The sequence below is a fragment of the Cheilinus undulatus genome, linkage group 19 (assembly GCF_018320785.1).
Source record: "Cheilinus undulatus linkage group 19, ASM1832078v1, whole genome shotgun sequence".
NCBI lineage: Eukaryota > Metazoa > Chordata > Actinopteri > Labriformes > Labridae > Cheilinus > Cheilinus undulatus.
This window is the reverse complement of record NC_054883.1, coordinates 11,001,832-11,017,784: the sequence shown is the minus strand read 5'-3', so window position 1 is coordinate 11,017,784 and position 15,953 is coordinate 11,001,832. Positions and strand designations below refer to the sequence as shown.

The 15,953-nt window shown below is 40.0% G+C and overlaps 1 protein-coding gene across 2 annotated transcripts in view; it reads right to left on the bottom strand.

The window, feature by feature from the left end:
- The window catches only part of acad11 (acyl-CoA dehydrogenase family, member 11), a 35,825-nt gene extending 19,899 nt beyond the window's left edge, over positions 1-15,926 (bottom strand). The window contains exons 1-13 of one of the 2 annotated variants that reach the window (XM_041814390.1): positions 15,731-15,926; positions 15,514-15,613; positions 9,866-9,991; positions 9,517-9,678; positions 9,257-9,421; positions 9,033-9,174; positions 7,199-7,320; positions 6,954-7,060; positions 6,415-6,526; positions 5,889-5,966; positions 5,345-5,483; positions 2,549-2,656; positions 1,760-1,858 (exon numbers count right to left, since the gene is read on the bottom strand). In XM_041814390.1, the coding sequence (XP_041670324.1) occupies positions 1,760-1,858; positions 2,549-2,656; positions 5,345-5,483; positions 5,889-5,966; positions 6,415-6,526; positions 6,954-7,060; positions 7,199-7,320; positions 9,033-9,174; positions 9,257-9,421; positions 9,517-9,678; positions 9,866-9,991; positions 15,514-15,613; positions 15,731-15,852 (1,582 nt within the window). In that variant the 5' untranslated portion in view covers positions 15,853-15,926. The remainder of the gene's footprint in view (positions 1-1,759; positions 1,859-2,548; positions 2,657-5,344; positions 5,484-5,888; positions 5,967-6,414; positions 6,527-6,953; positions 7,061-7,198; positions 7,321-9,032; positions 9,175-9,256; positions 9,422-9,516; positions 9,679-9,865; positions 9,992-15,513; positions 15,614-15,730) is intronic. The other variant, XM_041814391.1, reaches the window with a different exon arrangement.
- Between the last annotated feature and the right edge of the window lie 27 nt (positions 15,927-15,953).

Sequence of the window (15,953 nt, the reverse complement as noted above, 5' to 3'; positions counted from 1 at the left end):
AATGTTTGCTTTAATTAGAGTCAAAACATATTGTTTAGTTTTAGCAACAGGATAACACAAACAAAACTAACTTAAAGGGCCTGTTAAAGACAAAGATGGAGTGCAATGAGCTATAAAACCACAATACTAATGCATAATGAGCCACAGAGTAGAGTCCCGTGTATAAACACATAAAACATATCGGGCAAACAGCGTGGTGATTTTGGGGGCATTCACATCAACACTTCCACAAACATTTAGTTTAAAGGGCATTTCGTCATCTTTGTCCCCATGATTCACTTATAATGATGAATTCATTAGAGGCAAAATGTCCAAACTATGGGCAGAGTAGAGGAACACACGCTCTTTGAAACATTTTTTTGGATAAAATAGATTCAAGAAGCTTTAAGGTCATTAAAAAGACTCTTAAGTTATATCATTCCAATTGTATGAGTCATTTATGCTTATTTCCACCCCATATGTTAGCAGTTTTGGGTAAGAGATGCCGTGCTTTCTTGTAGAAACATCTTGATCACATATAAACTTCTCTTTCTCAGCAAAAGCTCTTGAGCACCAAATGTACCATAACCTTATTAGCTCTACTCTTTTACAAGCAGGGTTAAGTTTGACAGATTTTTTAAAATTTAGTAGTTTCAAGGATAAAATGTTAATTAGTTTGTCCTATTTCTACCCTCTATAGTTTTAGTCAAATCTTCAGATACACTATATAGACAATTACTCTAACAGCAACTGTAATGACACTGTATTCAAATATATGTCCTTTAATATGGAATTGGTCTCCCTTTTACACCTTCCCTCTTGCAAGGCTTTCCACAAAACTTTTGAAAAATTTTAATGGGAATTTGTTTCCATTTATTCTGTAGAGCATTTATGAGATCAGTCAAGTTCTTCCACACCAAACTCATCAAACCACTCTTTATAGTCCTTAAATTGTGCAAGAGGCACATTCATGTCTCCAAAAAAAGGGCCTTCCCCAGACTGTTGCCACAAAGTTGGAAGCATAGCATAGTCCAAAATGTCTTGATCTGCTGAAGCATTAAGCTTGCTGTTTACTGGAGTAATAGGCCAAGCCCAAACCCTCAAAACAGCCCCAAACCATTATTCCTCCTCCACCAAACTTCACAGTTGGCACAATGCAGTCAGGGAGGTAACATTCTCCTGGCATCTGCCAAAACAAGACTTACCCAGAAGTGTGAGTCATCATTCCACAGAACATGTTTCCACAAAAATGTTTGCAAATGCAGACTGCATGGCTAGGTGTTTAACTGTATACGCCTAGGGCCACAGGTCTAATTGAAATGCCTGAGTTCAATAATATATGGCCAAATACTTTTGCCGGTATAGTGTATGTTGGGTTTTTAACCACAGCTGAGAAATATCAGGGATTTATAGTCTTGTTTTAGTCTCCTTGATGAAAACTATTGTTCTTTTTGTCTGAGTTTTTGTTACTAAAGATCTGTTTTCAGCAAGTCTTGGTCTCCCCTTTTGTGGAATAAAGGTTGTCAAATAACATTTTTAGTCATAGTTTTAATGGACGAGATTAACGCTGTTTACAAGAGTTCTTTGGTTTAAGGGCCATGCCTCCAATGACTAATTAAAACCAGTCATTAAGACAAACATAAAATGACTCTATGTCATTCAGTCTTAAGCTTTCTCATGGCAGTTTGAGTCTTAAATCAAGAGGAAACTAAAAAATCAGTGCTTTTTGGTGTTACATGTGTTTTTGTGCTGGAATGAGTAGAAATGGAAACTGACATACCACTGCTCCACCACTTCTTGCCGTTAATGACATAGTGGTCTTCATCCCTGTGAAGAGTGCACTCCATGTTGGTCGCATCACTTGAGGCCACATCAGGCTCTGAGGAGAGAAACACAGATCAGCTAAGGACTCCTACACCAATGAAGAAATAAAAAAGAAACCTCCTGCTTTGCTTTATGTTCTGTATGTTATGGATTCCAGCTCTAACCATAGGCAGAACAGTTCAAATAAACACAGTGCTCTCACATCTTTCTAAAAATCACACAGGATAGCAGATGTCTCTTAACAAAGTCAGAACAGGAAAGACAACTCCTAAACAACACAAAATGGAGGTTCCTATTGTACGTCAGCCTGAAGTTTGTGGCATAATATATATCCCCACATCACGAGTAATCACATCTGTGTTTAAGAAAGCCCCATGGTGAGGTTCACACCCACTGTAATCACCTCTGGCAGCAGCTGGCTGTTGTTTCCATGCAGTGTGTAAACCAAATGGGACAGAAAACGGGAAAAATTACTCATAGCAACTAGTGTTTGCCGCTGACATTTAGAATTTCCAAACAATCTTTTCCAAAGAAGGCGGCAGCCCTTCTATGCATAACCTGGATCATATAAGGCTATGACCATCCCAGGAACTTTGGGCAGAAGACCATGACAAACACATGCAGAGCAGAACATAAAAAGTGACTTCTTACAGGGCAGAAAGCTAACATGTTTCTTTAATCACAATTCTAACACTTTTACATGACAAAAATTGGTTTTCTTCTGGAGAAACTGTCTTGGCAATACCTGTCATACAGAAGCAGGAGCGGATCTCCCCCTTTAACAGAGGCTCGAGCCAAGTCTTCTTCTGCTCCTCACTGCCAAACATGTGCAGCACCTCCATGTTCCCCGTGTCTGAGGAGAAACACCACACACTGTTTTCCGGGATAACATGAGACAAATTAGGAAAATAAATTACTCCTGGGGACTTTGATTGGATTGGTTTCACTCCTCTGGCAAACAAACACTGTAAAAGGCATGTTTAGGAGATTTTTAAGATTAAATCAGGTGACTTTACTCCAAAATGAGCAGCTGTCAAAATAAAAACATTTGAAAAGGCAAAACTCTCACTACAGAGAATTTTAACCAGAACACATAAGGTGTTCTCTTTGATTTACAGGTAAAAGCTGTCAAAAATGACTATCCAGAAATACCCAAATTAAATCGAAAGCTGTGTTTGAACCATTCAGAAAACAAGCTCAAACAAAGTGTCTTTAGAAAGGTGACACTGCAGTTTCTTCCCACACTGTCAGACTTACTGCGGCTGCCACTGGAATTGAGTAACACAACAATAAACATTTTTTTACCCATCTAAATTTGTTCTGTGAAACAGAAGCCTTTAGATGACTGTAACTGAAGGAAAACTAACCAAAGCATGAAGCCTTAGCTAGTTTAGGTTCAACACTGATAGGACAGAAGACTTTGCACCTGGTTTTTGGAGGAAAAGACCAGGTGTTTTCAAACTAGAGGCTCCAAACCGATCTAGGGTGCAGTGTTGATTTCGTCAACTAAAACTATGAATGAAACTATTCATCGACAGCCTTTTTCCCATGAGAAGACTAGACTAAAGCTAGACTAGACTAGTCAAGATGACTAAAATGTAATTCCAGCCAATAATCTCACGTTGAAGTTTGTTTAAGCATTTATTATGTAACATAATATGTTTGGCGTCAGGCTCCGACTTTATCACTCCTCACAGATTTTACATACAGAATTTGAGGAGTGATAAGATAACAGCTTAACCCCCCCAGTTGGAGCCAGCAGGTGGATGCTGGGGTGGAGGTGGGTTGAAGGCAAGAGCACTATGTTGATCCAGGTGCAGCGTTGCAGCAGAGGAAGAGAAAGGAAATCTTGCAGCTTAAATAGCCCACTAGTTTAGGGGGATGTGAGTCGTGTGATTTGATTAGGATGCATGTCAGGTGTGAATGATTGTGCTCGAGATTATTGACAGAACTAACTCGCAGGCTTCGTTTCATTTAGTTTTTGTCAGGCATTCAAAATCCATGATATTTCTCCACTGTGTGTAAAAACTGTAAAAATACAATATATAGCAAAAATCAAATATACTTGATGCAAATACAATCTGGAGTGATGGCTTCCTAAAAGAATAAAGTCAACTTCTTTTTGGTTTGTTATTTCTGCTCTGTGTAAAACAGATGGGATTGGGCTTCCTTGAGTTTTTTTTGTGATTTCCTCAGTAGTTCAAGCATGTTTCACATTTTTTTGAGCCCCTCCCTCTCCGCCATCAGCCCTTACACCACATGGGGGAAGAGAGATGACCTCACCCATTCAGGGGTGCTGTTTTTTTAACGCATATTGATAGAGTGTTATCACAAGAATAAGGGGAGCCAGCAGACATTGCAAACTGATGAAGGAATATTTTTCGGCCTACAAGACAAACATAACCAAATCAACTCTGAGGTGGGGCTGCACAGTGGGACGGCATTTTTTCCTGACAGCAGGAGTGTCAGGTCAGGTGTTGGAGCATATGCCTATCCTTCCAGCTGCCCCCATCATACTACTGGGTCGCCCCAAGCGCCTGGACCAGCCCAATGGGTCATGGGCACCCAGTGTGCAGTGAGCTGGATCAGACCAGGTGCCCTTAAAGGTGCAGCTGCCTTTCCCATATCAGGCAGCTGATCCTTCCCATCCCCGCTCTCCTGAGCACATCAGTATTAGACACATGTTCTTGCCAATGATACACAAAAATGTGCCAAAGAGAAGTTGCCACAAAGTATTCTAGTCAGTGTCCTGTCCATCAGTTAACCTGCAGGCCTCACAAGAGTATAGTAAGACCGAAGGGACTAAGGTCTGAAAGACTCTGAATTTCATACACAGGCTTTGATACCGGGAATACCACACTGTTTTGCTCAGTGAATCCGTTACCCCAAGCATGAGTCCAAGTTTTCGGTTGAGCTCGGCCTCATAGTCAGCAGACAGATGGATTACGCTGCCAAGGTAGGTGCACTGCTCTACACGCAAGGTCCCTGGCTCAAATCCTGGTTGGACAGGGCTTTCCTGAGTGGAGTTTGCATGAGTTCTCTCTGGGTACTCCAGCTTTTCTCCTACAGTCCAAAGACATGCTCATTAGGCTAACTGGTGATGCTAAATTGCCCTTCGGTGTAAGTCCTTGTAACTATAAGTTAGCCAGGGTGTACTCCAACTCTTTCCTAAGGACAGCGAGGACTGACTCCAAATCCCTGCAATTCTAAATGGGATAAGTGTACACAAAGGATGGATGGCACTCTTAGATGCATCTGATCACCTATGCTTGCAAAATCTTGTTTTCAGATGTTAATAAGTATCATAATTTCAGTTTCCACCACTCTTCATTTCATAGAAACTTGTTGGTAAGACAAAGACACAAGAAATGTGAAGACAGACAGGGAGCCGAGGGATGAGGGAGATGTGTCTGAACAGAGCATTTGTTTAGGTCTGAAAATCCACTTTGAAAGTTGCATGCTACTTTCATACACAGTGGTTATGTGACTAAAAATCACTGTGGATGGCCTCTATAATCTGACACCATGCCGGATGTTTTACCCGGAGCTTGGCAGTTGAAGACCTCTGGAGCAAACAGGCAGCGGCCAGTCTCCTCTGCGATGTAGGCATAGTCCAGCTGACTGAGACCACTGACTGCGGGCAGGAAGAGGTTCCATAGCCCCGCCTCCCTCGCTCTCACCTGGGCACATAATTACAAAGGTTATTAGAGGGTGCACCATTTATGTATGTTTAGACTTAATGATTACTTTAAAAGCAAACAGGAGTGGTGAAAAACAAGGCTGAAGGCTGAAATGACAGTTTTTTTGTTACTGTTGGACTGCAGTGAGTGTGACTCATGAGGGAGGTGGCCTGTTTGGATCACATGTGAAATAAATGTGGCCCTTGAACCTGCTGGACAGATATTGAAGCAGTATATCTTTGATTAATTATATAACATTTTTCTTTGTGCTTTTTTGTTTGTTTTTATTGACTACATCATTAACTTTTTATTGTTGGAGTAATCCTGGATGGATCTCTATTGACAAAGGAATGTGGCCACCAAATTTAATCAAAATAAGAATGATACAAAATGTTTCAAGCATACCTTTAAATCTTCTATTATTTGAGGGGTGTGCCACCTCTGTGGAGACTGAGTGTGTTTGGAGTAATACTCTGCAACTTCCTGAGGACAATAAAAAAAAAAATCACACATTTTTGCAAATTTGAACACATACCCTTTAATTACACCCTCAGTTTTATAGTCCCTTCAGGAAAAGACAGACATTTTAAACTTTATGTTTTGCTCTACAATACGTAATATACTTTCCTGCATTTCCTCTACAGGAGACACAAACGTGAAGCAAAATTTTTGTATGTATCCTCAGAAATACGGCACTGCTTCACTAAAAATATTTCAAAAAGTCAGTATAATGCCCAGCCAGTGGTGATGTTTCTGCATGCCATATAATTTACGTCATCAGCTGACTCCTTGCCCCCCCCCCCGGCCCGGATGAATGGGTGAGTCCTGATTGCATGAGTGCACCTGTCCTCTTTGTCAAATCCTTTCATGTGCAAGTTTAAAGTTCATCTGAGCCAGCAGATCCGTGTTGTTGGCAGCTTTTGGCACTGACCTGCTGAGCAGGAAGCACGTATTGTCTCATGAAGTCTTTAACCTGCTGGAGAACAGTCTGGCCTTTGGCTGTTTGCAGGAACAGAGTGTCTTCTGTGGGACCTGTGACGGAGCTGGCAAGAGAAACACAAGTGGCACATCAAAAAGTCAACAGAGAATATCGGAAGCAGCAGCAGGATGCCAAGTTCTAACTGTGACTGCCTTAACTTTAGTCAGCGAGAGGAATTAATCTGTTGTAATGACTCCATGACGATACATTGGCATAAAATTGAAAAAAGAATCTCTGTTATGTAATATGCTATCATATCAAACTCTTATAACAAAAATAAAGACTTTTAGTTGCATCAACTTCAAAATGTTGTTATAACAATTGAGTGATTAAATTAAACCAGTGGAGAGATGAGTCAGAGAGCAACAGACCGACACATTACAGGCATCTTTAAATAGGAATACGTGAGTCACTGCACTGATTTAAAAAACATGTAAAAACATCCACTGACACTTTCTTACATAACTCTAGGAGCCACAACTGTAACCAACCTCTGAGCGAGCTGCAGGGCATACTGAGCCAAGGGCTCCACACAGTGGCCAAACTGGGCTGCATTAGGAGCGCTGGCATTGCCCATAAGATGGCGTGCATAGATCCCCTGTTAAACAGAAATTAGATTTAGATCTAGACCACACCCTTTGCAGTTAAGAATACAAAAATGACTTCTGTTCAGATGGTTGAGTTATAAAAACAAGATTATATATTTACAAAAAGTGAATAAACTGTGGTTGCTAACCTGGGCAATTCCTGCCATTTTAAAGTCAGACAGAGCCAGATAGAAATTCATCCCTGGGAGAGCAGACGGGATCCCACGGCACTGGCAGTAAATGGAGATCAGGTCATCTACCGAAGGGATTCCTGCATTTTTAGACATAAAAAGGCACAAAAATCAATTAAAAAATAAAAGAGCTTGAAAGAACACAGCACATCCATCTATTTGTCGCTTTTTCTAAACTAGCTATGCTGTGAAGAGACTGAATATCATGATGAACAAGGCAGAATAGACAAATCAAAAACTAAATGTGCCCCCTACTGAATGGCTGTAGTATACCATCATCTGCATAAGTTTTAGGCCTGCAGGGTACAAAAAATTTATCCCATGCAGTGGCCTGATGTGTCTGGAGAGAGGGCTGGGAAGCCAGCGTCAATCTCCACACATGACAACCCACACGTGAATTGCACGCAGCCAAGGTCATTTTTTTTTTTTTTGACTGGGGCTTTTCACCCCTGATACGCCAGGAGACCACCTGTAGTTTGTGGCTACCCTACTAGCTGCCTGGACAGCACCCTAGGTGTGGCACATTCACCCCTTACTCTACCCTAAAGGTGTGGACTTTATTATTTTTCAACAGATTATTTTCCCATGCCCCTGGTGGCATGCAAGGACATCAAGAGTATGACCAGGATCATGTCAATCCTCCTTTACGCTTAACTTCTGCCTTAATTTTTGGCTTAAGCATGCCTAAAAGTTCTACACAGTACTGTAGGTCATAAACTCTGCCTCCTCCATTTAACACATGGGACATAATTCGAACTACAAAACTGACATACAAATCAAGTTTTTTTTTACAAACCCAGGTGGAGCTGTGGTGGTTATGCTCATTCATATTTAACTTCACACGTTCTTTATTCTGATTCATGTTTTTTTTGTAAGTTGATGCAATAAAGAGCGTTGTGATCAAACTCTGTTTATCAATGTTGATCTTTGCAGGACAGAATAAAGCCTAGTTTATGCATCTGCATTGAATCTAAACTTTTATCTACACCAAAGTGAGAATCACATACTTGTGTGCACGTGTGCCCACATAGCTTGGCATTACTCTGCTTAAATGTTACTCAGCAAAGCCAGCTCCTGGTCCCAGTGTCACAGTTCCTTCTTCTTTGTGCACACAGAAGCATATTATTTTGGAGTTGGACCTGAGAAATATTAAATCATTTTACTGCCATTATTGCAAAGAAGAAAAGAGAGGAGACTTTGGAAATGGAGAGTATAGTCTCTTCTGAATCAGCTGAAGGGGAAGTTTTGAAGTGGTTTGGCTACGGAGCAAGAGGAAATGCATGTCTGATTTCCTCTCAAATGCGGTCAGGAAGAGTTTACTTCTTGTAGTGCTATCTCAAGCCCCTTATCTCACATCAGAGATCACACATTGACATTGTCCAGAGACTGGAAGTCACCATTGCTAATCAGCAGGCCAACCACAGGGCTTGTGGTCTGCACCATTTTAGCATATGGTTACATTTCTTAGGAGGTGCATGTGGGCTACGTGCACAGGCTCCTGTGTAGGGTTGAGGGCTATGCTATGGTGTAGCATCAGTGCAGATCATAAATCAGACTTTAGCAAAAAGGAGGAGGAGAGTTAAGATAAAATGTAACTAACACACTACATTCAGTGAACTTTCCATAATACTGTCAGCTTAAACTGACACAAGAATCAGCTCCTTTCTGCATATCATGTCTCCAAATAACATTACCAGTGCAATGCATTTGTGCTTTTTAAGCACTTGTGCAACACAAGTGGCAAGAGACATGTTGTCCATATTAATATACAGTCAATGGTTATTCATCGTACCTTCTATCCCTTTCAAACTGCCCATTGTGCTGACGATGTTGAGGTTTTTAGGCCAGTATTTAGGCATCAGGAAGTAGGCCAAATCAGCCAAGGGCTGCCCGGTAGTAGAAAGCTCCCAGTCCAACACTGCTATGACACGAGCCTGATGACAACAAATACTAGTTAGAAGCATTACTTGTGTATAAATGCGGCAGACACGTAACACTAAATGTTAAAACTGACACCTCTGTTGGATGGTAAATCAAATTGTCCACTCTAAAGTCTCCGTGGACAAGCGTGACCTCATTATCATTAGCTGGCAAATTATTCTTCAGCCAATCAGACAACTCATTCATGGCTGGAATGTCTCTGTGGGCTGCTGCTTTGTACTGCTTCGTCCAGGTGGACACCTGAAGAGACACAAGATCCACTTAGGATTGTCACACAGCTCACTTCAATCTTCAAGAGGTGCTCTTAAGTGTTTTGATTGATTGCTCTTTCTTACTTGTCTCTTGCAGTAGCCTGGCCCTTTTCCATACCCTTCAAGGTTCAATGATGCCAGGTCCAGTGAGTGCAGCTTCGCTAGCACTTCCACTGCAGCCACATAAAGAGCAGTTCTCTCTGCTGCACGCACTCCAGGAAGACGCAGATCCCTGAATATACGGCCCTATCGAAGAAGCAAGACTCTGTAACTCTATAATAGCTTTAAATCAAAATCCAAGTATCCATTGTTCTTATTGTAAGTACATGTGTAGAAGCATATAAATGTCATCTTTGATGATTAGAATATAGAATAAAGGTCAAGCAAAGGTGCAATAAATGAATGCAGTGACTTAATACTGATGTGAACTTGCCTTTACATGCTCCATCAGGTAGAAATCTGTTCCAATTACTTCAGCATCGGTGCAGTGCAAAAGAGGTTGAGGAACAGGAAAGCCTGCAGAGAACAGCGCCTTCTGCACCCGATACTCCCTATCCACCTTAGAAACAAAGACACAAAGATCCATCATCAATATCACAACAAACCCAATACTGCAAGACCTGACACATGGTCCAACATTTTTAAACTTCAGATTTCTATTATCTATTTTTAGATTGATAACTGTAATTAAATGGACTTCTTATAGAGGGCTCCATTGATAACAAAGGTGAAAAAAGTACAAGTTTATTTAAAATAATGAGTAGCTACTGAGAAGTTGTACAGTACAATATAATCTTTCCTTATTGGCAATAACAACATGAGACTATGGATGTCAAACCTGGTTGTTCAGGTGAAGTCACACCTTTATGATAAAGTCAAATGCAACAAATGTATGGGGATGTGATGGCGAATTGTTCCCTGCAATTTGCTACTGACTGTCATGTGTACTCAAAGCCAAACAACTTTTTAATTCTCTGTAAATGATGCTTTTACAAATGTAATGAAACACAATTCTTCCTTCCAAAATATATTTAAGTAGAAGTAAAATGACTGATTTCAAAATGTTCTTTAAAGTAAAAGTACACATCAAATCTCCTTTCTACCATCTTTAAAATGTTCCCAGATTCCGACCATTGCTCACTGACTACATGGTAGAAACACGTGTTGCTTTCATCACTTTCCAACTTAAACTATTATAATAGAGTTGTGTTTGGAGAACCTATCTAACCCTAACCCTGGACAGGCACCAGTACGGGCAGAAGCCAGCTGCAAGGATTTCACCCACACTAAGTCCTGCCAAAACATCACCTCCATGCTCATCCACCTTCTCTGCTTCCCAGTCAAGTCTTGCATCACATACAACATCCCACTCCCTATCTACCAGTCACCACGTCTTTACTCCTCCAGACCTGCTCTCTCCTCCTTTAAGCCAGAGCCTGTGAGGTAGCACCCACCTTCTTGAACTCTGTCCCTGGAAAAAGACAACATCCTTAGTCATTTGACAAAAAAGTCCACCTCTATGGATCAAGTTAAATCCTGTTGTCATTGGCAAAAACTGTGATATTTTTTTATTATTTACTTACTGTTCATTTTGTTTTGTTTTGACTTTGTATGTTACTTCTTCTGCCCTCATGCAGTGTGTCAAAAACAGCAAAGAGACGAGGTAAACTGCTTTGTTCAAAGTGAGTGCCAAAACTGACACACACAGAATGTTCTTAGATTTATTCCTTTATTTTCCAATAGTTAGAAGAACATTACAAATTCACTAGATATATAAAAGTTATAGAACTACTATTTTTCACTTGCAGGGTACAAAATGTGAGCTTCATTTCTGTAACTGGCATTCAGATAAACAAATGGACTTACTGTAATTATGACCAGGGCTACCCATGGGGGGTGGTGTCAAGGAGAGGGCTGTCTGGGGCCCATGGGTGTCAGCAAACACATAGTCATAGTCTAGTGTAAAGCTAATCAGTGATAACGATATTCTCTTGGCAACATATATATCAGAGGTGGGCAACTGCCGGCCCCAGGAATGAAAATAAAGGACAATCTGCCATGAAAATGTGAAAAATACAAACATTAGGATCATGTTTGATAACTCCTACATGTTTAGCTCTTTGCAGAAATAAGAGAAGTAGCTGGCTGTATTTATCTATGTAATATATCCATAACTAAATACTAGCGGCGCAACAATACATGTATCTGTATTGAACCATTCTATACATGGTGGACCAAGCCGAGACCACTGAATCGAACAATTCACAATTTTATATTTATTTTATCAACTTCTGAAGAGGCGCTCTGTGCCGAAAGCTCAGTGGATATGCTCTGCAACAGCAGAAAATGTGTCAGGTATAGCTGCACCAGATAGATTTAATTTTTCATTTGATGTTTTTTTAAATATTCTTATAGAATTGTACACCATAGAACAGTGGTTCTAAAATTGTTTTTATGTCAGGGATTGGGTGTGTTTGTTTGATATTCTGCCAAAAATAGAAAATACACCATCAGGGACCCCCAAATGATATAGTACAGTATTTGGTTGATTCTGTGTTGTTAGAATGTTTCAAATGTTTCAAAAAATATTTAGGGAGCAATTTATTTGTAATATACACTCTGCTGCTAAGAATGCACCACATAAGATGGGTGATTTCTCCATCAGATAAATTAATTTTTTAATATTATTCTTATTTTTACATGGTGCTGTTTTGTTTTGTATGGTGCTAAATATGCACAGCAGAACATGTGTCAAATACAGCTGCACCAGATACATTTAATTTTCAATAAACAAGTAAAAAAAAAGGCATGGAAATTTCTCTATTTTTTTATCGAAAAAGTATCTAACCATGACCAAAACGTATCGAACTGAACCAAACCGTGAATTTTGTGAATTGTTGCACCCCTACTAAATACATTTACAAAATACAGAATATATATTTAAATAATCAGTAAATACTATGTCCATGGCTCTTAAAATGAGCTTAAATTGGCTTGAATTCTTTATCAAGCTTTATGTATTTTCTATTTCTTTTTGTTTTTGAGTTAAAATGTTGGTGAAATTAATTCAGACTGAAGTTATAGTTGTACCTTCTGTTAAATTATAAGTAATTAGAATTGTTAAGGGTCACATATTATGCAAAACACACTTTTCAGGCTTTTCTAACACAAATATGTGCCCCTGGCCTGTCCACAATTCCCCAAGAACTACAAAAATCCATTCCCTCCCCCACTCTCTTTCTCCATCTTTAAGAAAATGTGTGCTGAAAGAACTGTTCTCAGACTTTCCCCTCATGATGTCATGTGGGGAGTTAGCCCCGCCTCCAGGTTCGGTTGGCCCTTCCTGCTTGAAGGAAAGTCCCACCCTCCTCTCCTGATCCTCCTCTCAAAGGAGAGCGACATCAATTATTCCACATCAATTTTCCTGAGAGGGGTGTGGTCAATGGGCGGAGTCAGAGAGACTACTAACATTTAAAGCCACAGACACAGATATGGCTTGTTCTGAGCAGGGCTGAAACAGAAGGTTTTTAGACATGCAAAAATCCAATAGTGGAGTGTTTTTTCAGCAACAAACTTTACAGACATGTTTTGGGGACCTGTGAGACCAATATAAACTTGTCTTAAAGGGGTAAAATTTGTTTGTAAAAAAAAAAAAAAAAAAAAGATCTCTGGCAGTTAGACTGAAATTAACATGGCAATCTATAATACAGCCTGTTTCAAAATGTACACACTTTATCTAACACGGAATCAACCTTTTTTTTTGTAGTTCATACAGATGAACAATATTATCAGCAGATTTCGGTATCCTAAGATACTAGAGCAGGATTGACTTGGTGTTCTTTACAATAAATCATATTAGTATCAGCTCAGATTAGTTTGGTAGTATTGGCCTATGGGACAACTGTATTGTCAGTTAAAAAAAACTCACAACGTGAATTTGCGTGTTCAGGGTTTTAGATATAACTTTTTTGCCCACCCACCACTGTGGCTAGTGGTTTTGCAAAGTTACTGGCCACTCAGCATTTCTGCTTACCTCTGTTTTGTTGTTGGGAGATTGTTTCTTAAGCCAAATCAAGCACATCTGGTATGAGACTAAACATATGCTCCATTTTCCCTCATCAACTTAATTAATACAAGCCCTCCTCTTGATAAAGCACTTCTCTCTGTTTACATGAAAAAGAAAATTACAAATATACACCCGATGTTAGGACAGTTACTGAGACATTAGAGATAAAAGTCCTTGTTATCTGCAAGATATAGGCAACACATTTATAGTAATATCTTTGGCTAATGCTGATTTTTTTTTTTTTGTTTGATCTGCTGATATAATTTTTTTTGCCTATACCAGTTTTCTTTTTTTTGAAGTGCTATAATTGACAAAAAAAACGAATGATTCTTGGATCGTTTTCTTTAATGGATATTAGGCATAAAACACTTAATTAAATGTTTATTTAAAAACATCAGCAGGTTACATGAGCTTCTTTAAAATTCTTAGACAATGTTGGTGTCAAACCTCTCCTCATCTCCCCTCTATTCTCCTTTAAACTTCTGCCATCACTTTTAATGGAAGCCTCTTTACGCATGTTAAATAAAGCCTAAAATGTTTTGCATTAACTGTTAAAATAATAGAGGACTTTGATTTGCTGCGTGAAGTTCACATTTGGAAAAGATTTAAACATCTGTTTTGAATATTGTCATTGTTGTTTAATATTACTGGAACAAATCAAATTATACAAAAGGAAATTTTCACTTTGTTCAGCTGGATTCTCCTTAAATCCTAATTTATCAGTTACAGACTCCATCTGCCTCTGTTTCTCACTGCCTTGAGGAACTGTGTTTAAAGTTTCAGTTCCTATAGTGTTTAACAGTATTCACTGTGTGTCAAACGTTTCAGTAACATTTTAATAATTTTTTTCTTAAAGCACCATCCACCATGGGCGGGGAGGGGCTTTGAAGCAGGCAGAGACAATGTGTGTCAAAGGTTGCTCTTCTGTAAGTTGCTTTGAGTCAGTGCATAAAGATGGGTTGGCACAGAGAGGCTGAGCCATATCGCAGGCATCTGAGAACAATGGCCCCAAAATCAGCCTCTTTGCAACAAGCATGCAATTCCATAAACACTGACAGCCAAGCACAGATAGAAGAAAGCACAGGTTCTGTCGCTGATTAATTCAACCTGCTAAAGTGGATAGTTGGAGTCACTGTGACACCCACCACAGCAGAAATCCACCCACACTGGGGAGGTTAGCGCTGTTAATGTAAAGCTACTCTAACGAATGATGATGGCGGGTCGTGTACTGTGGATACGTGGGGATACCTTTTTTAATCAGAGTACACAGAGGAACAACTTCTACAGGAGGAAACTCAGAGAGAAGATACACTTTAATGGAGAATGGTTAGCAGGAGAGATCCTGACTTACCTGGTGGTGTAGATGTAACTGTAAGCCTATGAACATGGATCTACAGTTGTCACGAGTGGTACTTGGTTACAAAACTTCTACAGGACATTTCTGATCAGAGGGCAGCAGCTCAAAGAGACCTGCAGTCTGCATCACTCCCCATCCTGAGTTCCCTGCCTTACTGAATGCTGGTGTGTTAGGGACCTTCTTCAGGTTTCTGGACTGTTGATTTATTTATGTAATGCCTGGCATTTAGACAAGCCTACACTGTGTTATGTTTACCATATGACAACAATGTATCATCTGTTGAAGTGGAAAACTGAGGTGAAATAATTACTTTTAGTTTAATCTGTTAAAAGTTTCCCTGACAGAGCCTGCAGGACTCACCATCAGGTATGAGGCAGAAGAACATGTAGTGGTAGCACTGCAAAACAGTGCCACACACAGAGGCTTTCTGGGTAAAATATTAAATACTTCAAGAATTTTCGCCATAGTGTACATTTAAGCCAACACTGTTTAAAGGGACATTGTCTCCTGAAAGTCAGTAAATTATGCAAAAACATTGTACCCGTCTGTAGAGCTGCATAGCCGGATACGCACAACTGTCAAACAAATGAATTGTAATTTCTCCCCCTGCTGGAGGACAGACTGAAGTGCTAGAGACTTATTAACCTGTCAACCTCACCTTATGTGCCCCTGGCAGCAGCTCACCCGAGGGTTTCTTCCTGAGCACATAGCTGTTTGACGGTGTCTGAATCAGAAAAGTTGGGTTTGACTGACCGAAACTGCAAATACAGACAACGGAAAGGTGTTGGCGCGTTATGAGTTAGCTACACACCATTTACACAACACTATCTTTCAAACTTTGTTAAAACCGACCACCTGAGCCTTAACTATCTTACCTGTACTGTCTGACAGTGACAGTGTCATTATTTGACACCAGTGACTTCACAGACAGATATCTCTGGAGTCTGTCAACACTGAATTTATGCTGCGGTCGTACAGGAGTTGTTTGCTCTTCCATGTCTCAGTTCCTCAGTGGATTAATCATTCCCAGGTGAACTGTTGCTGTAACTTTCGCTGTGTTGATAACATTGGTAGATGTCGGACCGATTACGCTTGCGC